This window comes from Aulostomus chinensis, chromosome 6, assembly GCF_037954235.1.
Source record: "Aulostomus chinensis isolate RoL2024-O1b breed Wild chromosome 6, RoL_Achi_v1.0, whole genome shotgun sequence".
Classification (NCBI taxonomy): domain Eukaryota; kingdom Metazoa; phylum Chordata; class Actinopteri; order Syngnathiformes; family Aulostomidae; genus Aulostomus; species Aulostomus chinensis.
Genome location: NC_141325.1, coordinates 18,709,209 through 18,728,297, shown reverse-complemented (window position 1 = coordinate 18,728,297; position 19,089 = coordinate 18,709,209). Strand labels below are relative to the sequence as shown.

Genomic DNA, 19,089 nt, shown 5'->3' with positions numbered 1-19,089 from the left:
TATAGTTTTTGCATACTCTGTTCACCACTGAAAAGTGTATCACTGCATGTTTACTGTTGGTGATATTTCTGTTCGGGTCCCAAATTTGAATTAAATGTTTTAATGATCCGCTACTATATAAAGTTGCTCACATTCTGAGTTAGAAAAAGCCAAATTAGTTTGTCCTGTTGACAGTTTCTAAATTGAAGTTTAATTGAACCAAAGGGAATTTAAGGGTTAAAACAAAGCAAATGTAGGGATTTGATACACCAGTATCGTGATACTTCCCAATGCAGTATCGAAACACTTGTGCCAAATGTTGATTATTTAATGAAACAGCTGTTATAAATATTGTTATTTTGTTAAGTTGTTTATGTGACATCGTTATTGTAGGCAGAGTATCATGATAATATTCCATTGCGTTTCGACAACAACGGTTCATGATTGTGACCATCCATACATCAAATGGTTGCCAAATTATCTGTATGTCTGTATGAGTGGGATGCACAACTTTATTAACAAATATAATAATAAATCTATAGCAGCGATATCTTCTTTCTTTTATGCAATTGTTATATTTAGATTTCCTGTTGTTACTGATAAACGTGACACTGAATTACATTTGTCCCACTTCATTATACATTCATTCATTCCTGCTCGTTTTTCAAATATTGGGAAAAAACAGGCGGCTAAAAATGATCCTGAATCAAATGAAAAGAAAATTACTGAACCCAAAAGGTAACAAATAATCATTCAGAATTCTTCCTTTTTCTTGTCTTGATTTTGTCATCTTTGGTCAGACCATGCCGGCAAACACACAGAAAGATGTTTTTGCTTCTGCTCGGCTAGACTTGTTTTTTTACTCTCTCCTATCTGGTGCTGCTGTGTTTCTTCCAAACAAAGACATTGAAAAACACATATTATTTCCCTCCTTGTTTGCTTCAGCTTCTGTTTTTCTTTCCAGGCTCAAGTAATTGTCCAAGCCAATTTTATTGTACCTGTTGCCATGGCAACAAGGTGATATTCTAGTTTGTAAAACTTCCTCTCATCTGCTGTGTTTGTCTTCTCGCTCCCTCTGTTCTCCTCTTCTCCACTACGTCAGCCTCAAGTACCTGTATTATTACAGCACCTTCAGCCACAAAGATGTTTCTCCACTCTTCTGATGTTGAGGAATCACTTCTCAATTAATCTCTTTAGTTTAAGTGACAGTTGTGTCATAGGTACCCAGTGTGTGTGTGTGTGTGTGTGTGTTCTTATAACCATAACCCTAACCTTGTCTGGTTAGGTTTAGGGTCAAAGTTAGGGTCAGGCAGTCAGTTGAGATGGTTAGGTTTAGGGTGAGGTACAAGGGAATGTATTACGTCAATGAAAGTCCTCACAAAGATATAAATACAAGGACATGTGTGTGCGTGTGATTGTGCGCGCGTGTGTGTGCATGCGTGCCCATGTGTCTTTTCAATGATCATCTGTTTTAGTGTCTGAGTGGCCTGATCTGTCTGTCCTTCCATGACCTGTCCAACAGTGAAGAGTGTTTAAACAAAGTTTCCTCCATATCTTGTTCTTTATTTCTGAGCAAATCCTGAATCTGTTCAATTAGGAGTTGTTCCGTTGTCAATGCTGTGATGGAGAGTTTCTTCCTGGTTGAGGGGGGAAAGATATGATTCTGGATCTGCCACTAAATGTAATGGGGCATTATGTCAGTACGATAGTTCAAAGATAAAACTCAAAATGTAAAATGATGCCTCAATGATAGGTGGGATAGTGAACGATTAATGTTTTTCAGTGTAAGTTATCATTTTAGTCAGATCTTGATTATGCACGCCAAATACAGAGGAATGTTTTTTTAATATCTGAAGTTTAAGAATTGTGGAGAAAGCCACCCTGTAGTTTTAACTGCAGTAACTGAGAACTTGACAGTTTATTACTTATCAATTAAATTTAAATCCCACAGATGGAAAGTTATTTGGTGGAACCTCAGATGTGAGTGAAATCTTTTATTGTTTTATTGAAATTGTTGGTAGGTTGGAAAAACAAAGTCTGTACTCTCTAAGGATCCAGTTCATTTTAATGTCTTACAAAGATGAATTTAAAATCAGTCACAAAGAAATCTACTCCTTAATTTCCACCAGAAAGGCTTCTTGACATCTGGCATTGACAAAATTAAGTCTTTATAAAACCGTCATTCTCCAATCATAATCATACGTTTTCCCCACCAAAACCAACAGACAGTTCATGTAAGTTCATTCAGCGGTGATGAAAACTGACTTATCCATCAACCATCTTTGCTTAATTATTAGGGTGGTGTCTTCAGGCTTTAATACCAATTATATTGAATTAAAACAGAAATTAATCACACTTCTGATCCACTGGTACAAATGTCAGCAGTTTTATGATTCCTATTCATCTTGCAATAGCAGCATAGGACTGGAACGTTCATCAGTGCAGTCAACCTGATGGCAGGAACGTGCCTCTCATCATGTGGAGAGGCCCAACAAGGCAATGAAGGCAGTTAGGACTCATCCTGGATAGAGGTGGATGACTTGATAGTGGGCATGGAAGTGTGTTAAAGATATTTCTGCTTTAGGGAAGGACCTGAATTTAGTTTGTTAAAGTCAGGGCAATTTTGTCCTTTCCTTGTTGTTGACAGTTTTAATTGGAACTGTGGAGCTTTCTTAATCAATCACACAGGGGGGACCATGCACATCCTTTAAAAAGCTCATGTACTGTAGATTGCTGGATCAAAATAACCTTACATAAGAGGTAGTTCTTTACACAGAACCATCTTGAAAGTCCTCCATGAACACATTTTGGAAAAGAAATACTAAGCAGGGGATTGTATAAACCATCTGTCTGTAAGTGTCTATCATGCTAAATTCAACCTCCTACACAGACAAACCTATGTAGAAGCAATGGTAAAAAAGTGAAAACATCTTGTGGCACTGTTTGGCCGGCCACTTTTGGTGAGGACACAAGCATAGCACAATGTATTTTTGTGTAATCTCATGATCGTTTGTGGGATCAAAGACATGTGGAATCAACAGTCAGACACTGAGACACAGAACAGAAAGATTACATTTCATTTTTAATAGGGGTAACATTTTGATGTGCACACCAGATTCATGCCATACATTAACTATTGAGGTCACTTGGCAACAGGTTATGATACAATACAAAACACAACAGCCTAATGATAATATACCTGATAATTACCATGGAATTTTTTCATTTATACAATGGAGCATTATATGATTGTAATTTCTGTGGTAAAAATACACAAACATATACATAATTATACTGAACAGAACAGCACAATCCATATTTCATGAGAGACATACCAGAAAATAAATCAGGTTATCTGATGTGTGAAGATTAAAGAATAAAATCCCTACTAATCTCTACTTAATCAAAGACAATATGTAATCAGTAAATCCTAAAAGTACATGTATGTGATGTTACCGTAGGCGGAAGCCACTGTGTGAAAGGCAGTAAGTGGAAGAGAGATTGGCAGCACAGCTTCCTCCCACAGTCCAAAAACATGCAACTGGGGACGAGGCTGATTGATACTCTAAATTGACCATAGGCATGTCCGTGAGAGTGAATGGTTGTCTGTCTATATGTGCTGGCCCTGCGAAGGACTGGCAGCCCATCCAGGGTGAACCCCACCTTTTGCCTGAAGGCTGCTGGGGTAGGCTGCAGGCCCCCCCCCCCGTGACCCTTAACAGGATAAGCAGTAGAAAATGGATGAATGTACTACTGCGCAGAGAGACTTCAGCTAAAAGATTTGTATAAAAGAATCTTTCTTCATAAACATAGGGGATCTGCATTGTTGATGGTTGTCTTAATTTTATTCTTTAGCAATTCCCACTTTAAATCATAATTAGCAGAATTGTAAACTTGCTGTTGGAAGTAGGATCAAGCTGAACAGAGTTTGGTGTCTGTATGTCCCATCTATCCATTAATGACTATGGCCACTAGAGGCCATAACAACCGTAAAAACCAGTGCTTGAGGCCAGAGGGGTAGCTAAGGTGACACAGTTTGATGTGATGGGCCACTGACCAAGTTTCCTTATTGACTCGTCAGGAGTGTGAACAGACTGAACTATAACACACACAAACACATACACATATGCCCTCAAAACAGAACATAAGTGAAATCTTTCAAGAGTTGATTGGAATTTGGCAATTTTAACAGTCTCTAATGCCAAACTAATGCTGGCTATCATTCATTCTTTAATCCCTAGACATAAACAAATGGAAGCCCTTTCATTGGGTGTAGATTCACTGAAGGAGCGTGGTTCTAGACCTGCTCTACCTGCAAAGTGTCATGAGATAACTTTTGTTGGGATTTGGCGCTATAAAAAACTGACTTGACTTGACTTGACTTGACTTTCCAGTATACAAACAATTCACTCGTACATTAACTGCTATGCAACTAAGCCAAGGTTCTTTTTGGGGAAGAGAAAGATTATGGTTGACAGATATCCAAAGAACTTTTCTCCTGCTGTCCAAGTAAACTGCAGTGTGGTGGTTTGACGTTGATGTTATAAATGTTTGCAACCAGTAAGTTTCACTGGAGTCTTGAAAGCTGGGTTCTCTTTCTACCTCCTCCTCTTTCACTGTTAGATAAAACTCGTTTTGTCTTGATAGTTTTTCAGCTTTGTCGTGACTCCCACCAGAGCAGAACACAATCTCCTCTCATTTTTAGGGCTATTTTTATTTGCCTGATGTATAAACACATTTGTTCAAAAGGATATGAGAGAAAATGTAAATGAGTTTGCAAGTCACTGTGCATGACACACACAAATAACACCTGAACTAAAATGATGATGAGTGGAGAAAAGAATTTACTCATCTGTAATTAATATTTTTAGTTTCAAATGAAAAACGTGTAAATCTTCATTCACATACAAAGTATCACTGACAGTTGGCTGCTGGACATTCCAGGCTCTAGTTGTCTAGGTCCATGTTCCCAAACATTTTCCTTGGAGGCCCCACCACTACCACCACCACCACCACTACCTCCTACATACCTAAGTTTTTCCATCTTAATTTTATCAAGTAAGTTTGTGCATGATTTGATTTATGATGTGGTCATCTAATTTTGACAAACTCTAGACAATTAGACAATGTCTAATCAAAGCATACATAGGCCAGAGATATGATATGAGATAATGTAAAGGAATATTTAAAAGGCTGTGGCTGCACGGTGGTGCAGTGGTCAGCACTCTCGCCTCATAGCAAGAAGGTTCTGGGTTTGAGTCCCAGCTCGGGCAGGGGATTTTTCTGTGTGGAGTTAGCATCTCCGGGTACTCCGGCTTCTTCTCACCGTCCAAAGACATGCAATTGGGGATTGGGCTAATTAAATACACTAAATTGACTGTAGGTATGAATGTCAGTGTGAATGGTTGTCTGTCTCTATGTGTTGGCCCTGCGATGGACTGGTGACCTGTCCAGGGTGAACCCCGCCTCTCGCCTGAAAGCTGCAGGGATAGGCTCCAGCCCCCCACGACCCTTAACAGGAATAAGTGGAAGAGAATGGATGGATGGATATTTAAAAGAAAAAGTTTAGACCTCTGAAAACAAAAACAATAGGAAATTTATGTTGTAAAAAATTGATTTTTCAAGGTTAAAATCGACAGCAGCTACACAGAAAAAATGAACACTTTGAATTAGTTCTCATCAAGAATCCCCAGTGTCCTAACTTTTGTTGATGAATAGAATCTTGCATACTAAAACAAACTCACAGGTTCCCGTGCGTCATATGTTAAACCCATAATGTAGTCCAAAAAGGTGGCACTCATCTTATTTTTGCCCTTATTGTCTTAATAGGTGACATTTGTGCATCTTCAGACCTTTGTTGATTACAACACAATGTTTATACCTGAGATGAACGACATAAATCTAAAGGATTTTACATAACAATATTGATTCTGATACCTGAATTTGCATATCAGCCAATACTAAAATACTGATCCCAAGATTTTTGTAGATTATTATCATACAAGTATACTGAATGTAAATACTTACCAAGTGTATGTACATTATGTGTGGATGTGAGATGACATCATGAAGTGTTGTGCTGCCTGGTCCAGGTTTTAAAATGTCAACAAATGCATCCACAGAATGAAGCCATTTGTTTATTATCTATTTTGACTGCCATCCTGCAACTACAGCCTTCATACTGGACACATGGCCATTTATTGATGGGATATTACTCTGTGAAATATTGACACTTGCTGATATTTTGCTCACTCTGTCCAAGTGTGATTACATCTCAACCAGTTTTTCTTTGCCACTTTGAAACAGCAGGCAGCACAATGCTATACTTTTTGTGTATGCTACTGATTTAGAGTGGTGAAAAATTGATTTTCTTTATGTCATACAAGTCAGAGATTACTGCAAAATTCCTGCTTCAGGACCAATCAATTGTGATATCTGATTGGAGCACAGACTTGCATACGTGCTGATAATGATCCCATATTTTTTTTTGTACAGGAGACATTTCAAATACAGGTATAGGAGCTTGGACATTTAAAACTAGAGTCTGGAAATCTGTCTCAGAGCATTGGTTTTTAGCCATCATGAGCATCTTTTTTGGACATGTGCCAAGGGAGTATGTCTCAATACACTTCTCAAACAAAATTTGTTTTTTCTCTGTCATACCCCTCCATGCAGCAATCTCACACGCATAGAGTCAAAACTACATATTGCTTTTATGTCTTTTTTTTCACTGTCTGAACAATCTTTGATTTCTTTTTTCCTTTTCCATTAGAGAGATCGTTTTGTGAAACTCCTGGACCAGCTACACAATTCCCTTCGTATTGACCTCTCCATGTATCGAGTAAGTCTCTGCCTTCAACCAATGCTCTGTAGCCTCTGTCCATCCCAAGGATGTACCAGTCTGTCCCCGTTTACTTAGGAAGAAAGGAAATGGCTGGTGAAACCAAGAAATTAGCATTATTTTTTTTTTTATTCTGTCCCCAATGTAAAGCTCTGCTGTTGTCAACTGGCTCTTGATATTTAAAAGAGTCACTTCTTTATTTCCCAATCCTCTGATCATTCTGGTGTCACTCAAGATATTTGATGTAGCTTTTGTCAATATGGTACATCTCTATCTCTTTTCATACGGTATTCTTGTATTAAAAGTGGACTACATAATCAGACAAAAGACCTCAACTATAATCATAAAGCAATCTAAATTGGAGGATAAAATCATTGCACTCATTGTCTGTAAAGAAGCACTTTTCTTTAACAGAAGCAAGTTAACATGTTTGTGTGTACTTGTGTGTTCTCAGAATAACTTCCCAGCCAGTAGCAAGCCTCGCCTCAATGACCTTAAGTCAACAGTGGACCTTCTGACCAGCATCACCTTCTTCAGGATGAAGGTAGAAACAAAACAGAGTTTATTAAAACAGTTGTTCAACAAACAAAATTCTTATATTTCTTGGAACCTCTGCTCCAGATGAATGTCAGTACACACTCACACACACACTCACACACACACTTCTCAGAATCATATCTCCTGGTGTAACCTGGACACACAGCCATGATAATTAGAGTCAAGTGTGATTAACACTTCCAGAGTCATGGGTATTTTTATCCTCCATTTTCAAAGTAACAGTTGACATACACATTCACACATAATAGACATGATTAGGATAATAATAAATGTAATGGTAATATATAATAATAACAATAATACTAATAATGAATATAGATGTAATGAAAGTAAATAAAATAATCATTTAAAGCTTGTTTCCATATTTCATCCTGAATCATGAATCCTGAGTCATGGATGTTCTGATCTTTCAGTGTAGAAAATGTGTTGCTCATAACATAAGATCCTTTTAATCTCTGTCAAAGAAATCAAGTAAAGCAGTGACAATTTCTACACATATCTGGAAAAAACAGCCTCTAATAATTGTTCATTCAGCAAGGCATTCGATGGTGCACTTGCCAAACACTTAAAAAATATAGGTTTGTGTGTGTGTAGCCATTAGCCAACTAACACTGCCACCATGGCAACATTACTAACTGGAAGGGAGACCGCTGCAAAGGATAACAATAGCACTAATAACTAAATACTGCCATTGGCCAAGAAGTCTTAAGGATCTAGGGTCTGCAATTTGATGTGCATTGCCTCCAAAACTGTTCTGACCAACCTTTCTTTCAAACTTCATCAAAATCCATGGTAACAATTCTTAAAATGTGATGAAAAGAAAGTGCAAACTTCAACTAATACCACCTCAGCAAAAAAACATGGTAAAAGATATTCAATTTTTGGAATGAATAATTTTTCAGGGCAGCATGGTAGTGCAGTGGTTGGCACTATCACCTCACAGCAAGAAGGCTCCAGGTTCAGGTACTGGCTCGAGCACAGGGTCATTCTGTATGGAGTCTCCATGTTCTCCCTGTTCCTGTGTGGGTTCTCTCTGGTACTCCAGCTTCAACCACATTCCAACAACATGCAATTGGGGACGAGGCTGATTGATACTCTAAATTGACTGTAGGTGTGACTGTGAGTGTGAATGGTTGTCTGTCTCTATGTGTTGGTCCTGCTATGGACTGGTGACCTGACACCTCACCCCTCGCCCGAAGGCAAATTCATTAGCTGATTCCTTTTCATAAAGGTATATAACTTTCTAATTTTTGGTTTTTGTTTGTGCCAAATTTGCAACAATATTGCTTATATTTAGCTTACCGGAAAGGATGAAAAATCAAATGTGCATCTCCATATATCTGACGACCGTGTCATTGCAAAGAGGAATTCAGTATTCAGTGTCTCAGCACTTTTCTCACCTAACATGATTGTGACCATATCCAATGCTGCCGTGAGTATGAGCTCCTCTGCTATTGTGTATTTTTTATTTTTTTAATTAATTAATTTATTTATTTTTTGCACCTTACCCTGTGGTGGGCAACACTGTACGAAGCTAATAGTGCTTTTTATTTACGTGTGCTGCGCTCACAAAACAACTGGCCTGTGGGCGATACTTGAGTTATCGCTGAAAAAAACAGCTCAGTGGCTTACTGACTTAACTGGGTTGACAAGTTTCCAGGTGCTGTTATAATTTGTTTGGTATCATGCTGTCCGCTGCCAGAGTTTTTAGGCATATAAACACACACAAGTCTTTCCTCATTGCCGACCGTATTCACGATAAACCCAAAGGCGAGGCAGGCTCCCAGTATTTCTTGGTCTTTTGATGCTGGTTACCGTTGCTGCGTCCGAATTGCCAAGTGGCAACCTACGTCCTACTGCTACGACCTACCGCTACAGCCTACTCCTACAACCTAAACGCGGCGGCACCATTCAGACACCCTAGAAAATTGGTGGTGAAGCACGACCTCTGCTGGCAGAGCACAGATACCGCAAATAGGTAGACAGCACTTACGAAAGCCCCCACCTGCTGGCTTGGCTGTCGTCTTGCACTCCACTCTGAGCGCACCTTTCACTCATTCTCTATTATTAAGCACATTAACACACCTGTAAAGTTGTGTTCACGCGAAAATTCGTGTCGCCTTTGGTGTGAACACAATTTTAGTCATCAACAATGACTATAAATCTTCCTGTTGCATAAGAATGGGAGACTGTTGGTGGCACAAACTTGGCTCGCGCGTCCACAAGTTTTTAGGGGACGAAGAAGAAGTCCGCTGTGCATTGTGGGCAATAGGTTGCTCTGTAGGATGCACTTGAACCGACCGACAATGGCAGCTTGTTGTTTAGTTAGAGCACTGCTGCCACCTAGTGCCTGGAGACTTGAATGATGAAAGAATGAACAGCCCCCCCCCCCCCACACACACACACACACACAAACACACACACACCTCACCGCGCCTTACTATTTGAGAAGTACTGCATTAGATCAAGATCAAAAAATGAAATTTAATAAGATATTCCCTAAATGGACAGAAGTCATGTCATGAATCTATTTGTTTATGTTATCATGCATCCATCCATCCATTTTCTTCCCTTTATTCCTGCGGGGGGGGGGGGGGGCTGGAGCCTATCCCAGCAGCTTTCGGGCGGGAGGCGGGGTTCACCCTGGACAGGCCGCCAGTCCATCGCAGGGCCAACACATAGAGACAGACAACCATTCACACTCACATTCATACCTACGGTCAGTTTAGAGCAGACCTGGGCATTGTACGGCCCCCGGGCCGCATACGGCCCTTTGCTTGACTCTGACTGGCCCGCGTAAGGTTAATTGGAAATTAAAAAATAAACATGTTTTCTCATTTGACCTCATGCATGGAATAAAACTGCGGTGCTTTTATTTTGAAGTTGTTTTATTCACGTACGTAATGACGCACAGTATATCAAGATGATTAGCTCCTTGTTTCCATGGTTACAAGCAAGTAACAAAATGACTTTAGCGCTCAAAAATGTCCGGTTCTACTAAAAAAAGAAAGGTAGATGCTGAATGCAGGAACTTTAACAAAAAATGGACCGCCAAGTACTTATTTACTGAGGTCGGAGGTAAAGCCGTGTGTTTAGTTTGCGGGGAGCAGGTCGCTGTGTTTAAGGACTATAACTTGAGCCGGCATTACGAGACGAAACACGCGGAGAAATACAAAAACGTGAGTGATGCTGAAAGGGAGCGGACATCGGAAGCATTGCTAGCTAAGCTGCAAAAGCAGCAAGGCTTTTTTACCAAGCTTCACGCACCCAGTGATGCTGCAACCAAGACCAGTTTTCTGATATCCCACAAAATTGCTAAAAACAGTAAGCCATTCTCGGAGGGGGAATTTGTCAAAGAGTGTTTGGTGGACTCTGCAGCACTAATACGCCCTGACAAAAAAGGCGCATTTGAACAAGTCCCGCTGTCCAGGCGAACCGTGACGAGAAGGATCGAGCAAATTGCGGGAAATTTAGAGCTTCAACTGCAACACGAAGTGGCAAGTTTTGACTTCTTCTCTTTGGCTTTGGACGAGAGCTGTGATGTCCGCGACACAGCTCAGCTACTCATATTTCTCCGTGGAATAACGGACTTCAAGATTACGGAGGAGCTTGCAGCAGTGCGGCCGATGAAAGGGACGACAACAGGGAGCGATCTGTTCACGGATGTAAATGCCTGTTTGGACACCCTGGGGCTGAAGTGGGACAGACTAGCAGGCGTCACAACGGACGGTTGTCCAAATCTTACTGGCAAGAATGTTGGACTTTTGAAACGCATGCAAGATAAAGTGACTGAAATCGACGCAGGTAAAAAGTTGGTGTTCTTGCATTGTATTATACACCAACATGTGTTATGCAAGTCAGTGCTAAAAATTGGCCATGTTATTGATGTTCGTAAAATAGTAAACTTCATCAGGGCACGGGCATTGAATCACAGACAGTTTGTCACACTTTTAGAGGAGCATGAGTCAGAGCATAGTGACATTGGCTACCACACAGCTGTCAGATGGCTCAGCCTGGGCAAAGTGCTCAAAAGAGTTTGGGACCTGAAAGCAGAGATACCACAGTTCTGTGAGAAGAAAGACAAAGACATCCCAGAGCTTTCAGATGAGGACTGGATGGCAGATTTTGCATTTGCTGTCGATGTGACTGCACTGATGTATGACCTGAACACCAAACTGCAAGGCAAGGGCCTTTTGGTTCATCAAATGCACAGCCTGGTGAAGGCTTTCATGATAAAGCTGCAGTTTCTTTCAAGCCAACTGGAGACCAACATTCTCACTCACATGCAAACCCTGAAAGAAATCCCACCATCAGCTGATCAACTCTGCAGGTACTCATCCATGTTAGGAGCATTGCATGGTGAGTTTTCAAGGCGACTTGAAGATCTCACAACAATCGAGGATGAAATGCACATGATATCCTCTCCCTTTGCCTGCAGTGTAGATAATGCACCCAGCGATGTGCAGTTGGAGCTCATTGACCTGCAGTTTGATGCATTACTGGCAGAGCACTTTAAGTCAGGATTTCTGCTGGATTTCTACTCTTCTCTTAAGGAGGAGAACTTTCCAAACACGAGGAGACATGCTCAGAAGATGTTGGTTCTCTTTGGCTCTACCTACATTTGTGAACAAACATTCTCAATGATGAAGTTTACAAAATCCAGGTATAGAAGCTCTCTCACTGATGATCATCTGTCAGCTGTGCTTCGCATCTCCACCTCAAACATTCAACCTGACTTTGATGCACTCATTAAAGCCCAGCAGAGACTAGATTTCAGTCACTGAACAAGAAAAAAAAAACCCACCAAATTGGGTGGTTAGGCTACAAATGTAGGCATGTAAAGGCACCAATAAGCAGTGAACTGGGACACTTTCTTTGGAAGCCTTTTTCTCAAAATCACAGTTCAGTTCTGTTCAATGACAGTTCAATAATACGATGTGTCTTGCTGAATGTTTGGAGCAAAAAGACAATATCGTGATGTCCTTAGAATGCTAAAAACCTCTTGCCAACAGTATTTGAAACGCAGAGGGTATTTTAGAGTGAATGTGACTGAAAATGCTCAATATTATAAGTCATAAATACACTAGGCTCCAAAACTGCATAAGTTCAACTTTTGGGGTGAAAAAAACCTTTTTTCTATTACTTATTAAAAATTTTGGATTGAAGGATAAAAGTCTACAAAAAAAAATCATAAGTAGGGCTTCAAAGCTATTACAATGTTTTTTTTGCCATTGGTTTGGGAAATTTGATTGAATAAAGGATTTTTTGTAAGACAACCTCACTTTTTCATTGCTTAATTATAACATATAGCATACTCATACCAGCGTGTCAAAACAATGTTATTTACTGTTTTTTTTAAATAAAGAGATACAATTCATTTTTGCAGATTTGAGTTCAGCCTTTTGGCCCGGCCCTCTACAATATTTTGTGTTTCTCATGTGGCCCCATGGAAAAAATAATTGCCCACCCCTGGTTTAGAGTATCATTCAGCCTCGTCCCCTCTTGATGTCTTTGGACTGTGGGAGGAAGCTGGAGTACCAGAGAGAACCCACACAGGAACAGGGAGAACATGGAGACTCACACAGAAAGATCCCGTGCCCGAGCCGGGACTTGAAGCTGGAACACACGGCTCTTCTCAACATTCATGTTAGATTATGTGGGTTTTTTTTAGGTAATCTATTGTCCCCTGTCTCTTATCCTCCAGGTCTTGGAGCTCCAGAGTCCACCCAGGGCTGCCAATGTGGTGCGGGACTGTGTCAAGGCCTGTCTCAACTCCACCTATGAATACATTTTCAACAACTGTCAGGAGCTCTTCAACCGGCAGTTCCAGTCTGCTGCCCAACCTGTCAGTCACTAAGCATACCCTTACATGAATATAAATATTAGATGTCAATAAATAGATAAACAATCCTTACTTGCAGTTGCTGCTTACACAAGTGATTCATGTTTCCCTACTGTTCTGTAAAAACCTGCATAAACATGGATTTTTTCCTGGACTGGAAAAGTTATTAAAACTATTTAATTATGAAATTATAACTCTTTGAGAAAGATGGAATTTAATGTCAATAATTAAATCAATTAGGCTATGTTGAGGTGATCTTTCTCAGACAATCTTCCATGTAAATTAGGTTTTCTGTAGCTGCTACATTATTGAAACCAAAATAATCCAACTTTAAGTCAGACATTTAACATGATCAGTCTGTTGGTGAATTTGCAGTGAAGGCAGAGGCATCAGGAAAATAGAATTTATCATTAAATCAAATAACCCTCAGCATGCAACAACAAACATTTTGTTTACTTTTTACGTTAATTTCACAAATGCATCAAGCAGCCATGTCACTGTTGCTAGTTTTAGCATTATTGCAGAATTTTGGACTGATTCCAATGATCGAGGTCCTTGTAAAATTAAGTCAAGTACATTTATTATTTATATGCATCAAGTCACAACAAAAGTGACATTTTCCTAATAGGATTAGGGTTATTAGGGTAGAGCAGGTCCAAAAACATAGTATTTAATTTAATTTGATTTACAGATCTAATATGTATCCCACAAGTAAGCAAAAATATGGGAACAGCAGATGAAGTCTCATCAGCTGGACAATTATTTCCAGAAGATTCAGTGTTTTTATTGTATCAAAAAAAGGATGTCTGAATGCATCCCAACTAATTGATTGGTATTGAATTAACTGTACTTTGCAGTGTGGATGAGAAAACTCTTTTATGCTTAATCGATGAAAAGCCCTGACATATAAATATGAATGGAGACATTTAAAAACAGACATCAGTGAACCTGAAGAATAATTCCAGTAAGTTATTCAGCTCTGCTTATGCAGTCACAGAGCACTTAAGCTCCTTTTTGTTTCATTTTTAGTGATATTGATATTACATCTAACTATTCATTTTTTATTTTCTTTAACTTATAATAGATAATTATAATATATAGTTTTCTGTCTTTTTGCTTCTTGCAGCTGGAGCCAGAGAAAAAAAAGATGAAGACAGAAAAAACAGGAGAAGATGAGGATGACGAGGAGGAGGAGGAAGAGGAGAAGAACGATGAAGAGGAGAAGGAGAAGAAAGAGGAGAGTCAGCCTGAGGAGCCAGGCCCAACTATTCAGAATTTAGACTTCTGGCCCAAACTCATCACACTCATCGTCTCTATCATCGAAGAGGACAAGAATGCCTACACAGCCATCATCAACCAGTCAGTTTCTGTTTGGTTTATTAGGTCTAGATGTTTAGATATGGTGATGCAAGCTTACCAAGCAATGGTGAAACAAACGGAAATTATATATTCTAAGACAATAGTTATGTAAACTATTTAATTTTTTATCATATAAGTGTTTGAATATTCAATAATGACCCACCTCTACTCCATATGTAAGTCAGAGATGGAGATAAATAAATAGTCAGTGGTGGGGTGCCCAAGTGGTGCAGCTTCTGTTGCATTGTGTACCCACACTGGGGTCACAGGTCTTGGTCCCTTTGTTGCCTCTGGCTTTATTGGACGTCCATATAGACACAATCATCTGCGAGTTGGAAGCCTGAGTCTCTGATGAGCATGCGTGTGCTGTTTGCTGCACTAGCACCTCCTCTGGTCAGCAGAGGCGCCTGTCTGGGGGACCAGGAGAAATAGTGTGATTGTCCTACACACTATGTCCCTCCTGGTGAGACTCATTTTTGTTGGGTGAAAAGATCAATTGACAGTTCCACATTTGACAGAGGAAGAATGTGGTTGTTCTACCTGGTATGACCAAGACAGTTCAGTAGGGTGAATATATATATATATATATATATATATATATATATATATATATATATATATATATATAAACTCGAATAGCCTCATTTTGCTTATCAAATATCTGTCAGTGTATTACAGTGTGTTGTTGTTGTGTGCGCCCTTTTCAGGTTTCCTCAGGAGCTAAACGTGGGTAAAGTCAGCGCAGAGGTCATGTGGATGCTTTTTGCTCAGGACATGAAATACGCCCTGGAGGGTAAGACTGTGTGTGTGGGTCTGTACATTTGTGTGGGTGAGAGAATGATGAGCAGCAACAATCCAGACAATCTACCTTTTTTCCATCCTCTCATTTCACCTCCTTGCCACTTTCTCTACAGTTTTGGATAAAACTGACCACTACCGCCGGAATAATGGTGATGTTATAGATGTATATTGTAGGTGATAGTACAATGCTGTCATCCAAACACTTTTATAGACCTAAGGAAAGGCTATAAAAATGTCCTCGAACATACAAGGACATAGCTTTGAGAGCTTCCTGTTCTGCCAGTCTTTTTTACAGTGTATTTTCTTCTGAGCTTTTAGATTTGATGAATTTAATCAAAGGCACTTTTGTTGTGGATGTCGCAGAATGAGCAAGCCTCATGTTTTGAAACCCACTTGGCTGCTCCATATTCTGGCTTTAGTTTTCATGTTGTGGCTGTAGTGACTGTCCAACTAGCATCTTTGTAGATGGGCTAGTCCCCCATCATTGTATAAAATTGATGGCTGGAGTCCTTCAGGAGACTTAGTTCAAGGCTATTTTTTCCTCTAGACTGCATAATTTATGGGTGTTCTGTCATTATATGTCCATCTCTGTAGCCATCCTTATCTCAGTAATTGCTTCATCAAGCGTCTTCTATTTTGTCTGAACTGGTTGTGTTGCAATTCTGTCACCATCTCAGCTCCCATCACATTCCGCATCCGCAGAGTACACTTCTGTGCTGGTAAGATGTGTGTTTGTAACACATGATAAACAAAGAATAACTTGCTTGTTTCCTTATGTGTGCATTGTCCCATACAGTGTCTGTGGAATGCCATTTGCAGGCTAAGATATTTCTGAAACATTTGTTCTTTAGCTATATTGCGCAAGGTTATCTTGACTAACTGTTCAACCCTAGCACCCTCTGTGTGTGATAGAACATTTAATTCTGAACATCACAAGAGGAAGGTAAAACAGGCACGTACTATCTCTGATGGTGATGCCTCTTGAAGTGTGTTAAGGTGTGAAATTTTGCATCTTCATAGTAAATTCTGCTGATGCCCATAGCAGATTACCTTCATGAATTTTTACCAAACATTTAGTCCAAAGACAACTTAATTTTAAATGGGCACGGGTAAATAAAATCGTTTTTTGATTTGTTTGAAATCTCCTACATGTAAACTAAAAATAGATTCACAGGTAAAGTGTTACAATAGTGTGATATATATATATCTGTAAAAGAAAAAAATTCTTGAATTGTGATGATACAGTACAAATTTTCGCTCAGAATTCAGATTTTCTTCCTCAGAATTATGACATATAACTAAGAAAGTCTAAAAAAAAGAGAAATTATTTTAAAATCTGAGTTTAAATCTGAATTCTGATTTAACTCCTAAAAAAAGTCTGAATTGAAATAACCTACTTTTCCCTCTCAAAACATTTCTCGTGGGCCTAACCCTCTTACTTTGTTACAATATCAAATTCATCATATTGTGGTTTCAATACAATTTTTTTGAAGGATCTTAAGAACTTTTTCTGAGAGGTTATTTCGGCTTTTGACATATATGCATCAACATCACTTGTTACCCCTTCTTCTGTTTCTAGTATATTACTTGTGACACAGACAAAACTAATTGATTAGATTTTGATTATACTTGGATTACAGAATCTCTGAATTTCCAGTTGGCAATGAGCAAGTGGCTGTGTTTCCTTTTAAATTACTGGACTGTAATTGTAGATTATGAATCAGGTGATGACAGAGGAATGTCAATCACATGACCTGACTGTTTGTGGGCTGTTCAGAATGATCTGCTCATTGGTTATTATATCCTTCACCACATTGGTGTAGGAACATAAATTGAGACACAATCTTATGTGTGTGTTTTGTGTGTGTTTCACAGAACACGAGAAGCATAAACTGTGTAAACCAGCTGACTATATGAACCTGCACTTCAAAGTCAAGTGGCTTTATAATGAATATGTAAAGGACCTGCCGGGCTTCATGGACACGGTGCCTGATTACCCAGCGTAAGACACACTTCCACTCATTAATCTCACTCTTTCCATGTCCCCTCCAGATTTTTGGAATTATCATTGGCAGTTTTCCCCTATTTTTGACAATTGAGAAGCTAAACAATTAACCAAGAAAAGACTTGTCCATTGTTGCCCTGTTAAACTGAAATGGAATACTTTGTATGCTCTTTTCCCTTAAAAATAAGACCCTCTTGAATATGAGACACTCTTCTTTACACCCTCTTGTTTATTTATTGAAACTTAAAAGAAAAATAAAAGAGTTGGTGTTTGTGTCATTCTGCCAGGTGGTTCCTCCAGTTTGTGCTGGCTTGGCTGGCTGAAAATGAGGAGGTGTCAATGGAGTTTATGCACGGAGCACTGGAGAGAGACAAAAGAGAAGGGGTGAGTCAAAGATAACAGGCTGGGGGGGGGGGCTTAAGCTTGGAGAAACACTTTCATCAAAGAAGAGCAGCTCAACATAAAATTCTTACAGCTCAGAAATGTTTGGTGTCTTTTGTCAAATATTTAGTTCTCATTTTATATTTTTTGTAAAAACAAGAAATCTGTCAAATCAAATCCATCCATCCATTTTCTACTGCTTAGCTTATGCTGTTAAGGATCACAGGGGGGCTGGAGCCTATCCAAGCTGCCTTCAGGCAGAGACGGTGTACACCCTGGACGGGTCACCAGTCCATCACAGGGCCAACACATAGAGACAGACAACCATTCACACTCACAGCCACAGCTGTGGTCAATTTAGAGTATCAATCAGCCTCGTCCCCCCTTGCATGTCTTTGGACTGTGGTTGAACCCAGAGTACCTAGAGAGAATCTACGCAGGCACAGGGAGAACATGGAGACTCCACACAGCCAGGGCTCGAGACAAGTGTTGTATCCTCTTGTGTTAATGAAGCTGCATTTTAGTTTCAGGGATGACATCCTCTGAGTTTCCTAGAAGTTGATTGATTAGATGTGATTTTACTATCCCTACACATCATTTTTACTCTCTCAAGAATCCTAATGGCTTTTCTTATGGGAGGTTACGTGGAACCCATTAGAGAAAGCTTTTATTGAGGAACTGTTAAGTGCTCATTCGCTCCCCTTGTTTCTCAAAGACCAGCCAAGAATCCATATTCTGAAGGTTGAAAGATGCAAATTATGAAAGACAGGGGGCAGCATGGCTCAGAGGTAGAGTGGCCATATAGCAACTGAAGAGTCACTTCCCCCGGTGACCATATCGAAGTATCCTTCTCTCCTCTCACCCAATACCCAATGTCAGCTGGGATAGGTCCCCCCCCCCCCCCCCCGCAACCCTTAACAGATCAGCAGTATATAAAATGGATGGTTTATGAAAGACAATAGTAGGATTGGCCCCATGGGAAATTTTTAACATGATCCTCTAAACTACCACACCCACCCCTGGGCACCATTTACATTTGTGATCTGATTCATTGAAGTGGAGTTTTATGATTAGTGCTACAATGTTCCCTTGCGAAACCAGCAGCTATTTGAAGTGAATGACATGGATTGTATTGGTGGAAGTCCCTGGAAATCTGTTTTTAGACTGTAAAATAGTTATGCAAGAACACAGTTATTAACAGCAGAAATAAGAATGGTACAGTTTATTATTTGATTACAGGAAAAAAAAAGGGCATGTTTATCATTGAAGGGAATGATGGGTGAGGTTATATTCAAAGAGAATAAAATAAATTAAAGTTTTATG

General features: G+C 39.6%; 1 protein-coding gene across 1 annotated transcript in view; it reads left to right on the top strand.

The window, feature by feature from the left end:
- Positions 1 to 19,089, top strand: part of LOC147260366 (uncharacterized) — a 187,672-nt gene that overhangs the window by 137,970 nt on the left and 30,613 nt on the right. The window contains exons 23-31 of the mRNA XM_086206927.1: positions 6,752 to 6,820; positions 7,275 to 7,364; positions 13,083 to 13,223; positions 14,347 to 14,579; positions 15,287 to 15,372; positions 15,494 to 15,529; positions 16,058 to 16,099; positions 17,256 to 17,382; positions 17,673 to 17,769. Of these exons, the coding sequence (XP_086063053.1) occupies positions 6,752 to 6,820; positions 7,275 to 7,364; positions 13,083 to 13,223; positions 14,347 to 14,579; positions 15,287 to 15,372; positions 15,494 to 15,529; positions 16,058 to 16,099; positions 17,256 to 17,382; positions 17,673 to 17,769 (921 nt within the window). The remainder of the gene's footprint in view (positions 1 to 6,751; positions 6,821 to 7,274; positions 7,365 to 13,082; positions 13,224 to 14,346; positions 14,580 to 15,286; positions 15,373 to 15,493; positions 15,530 to 16,057; positions 16,100 to 17,255; positions 17,383 to 17,672; positions 17,770 to 19,089) is intronic.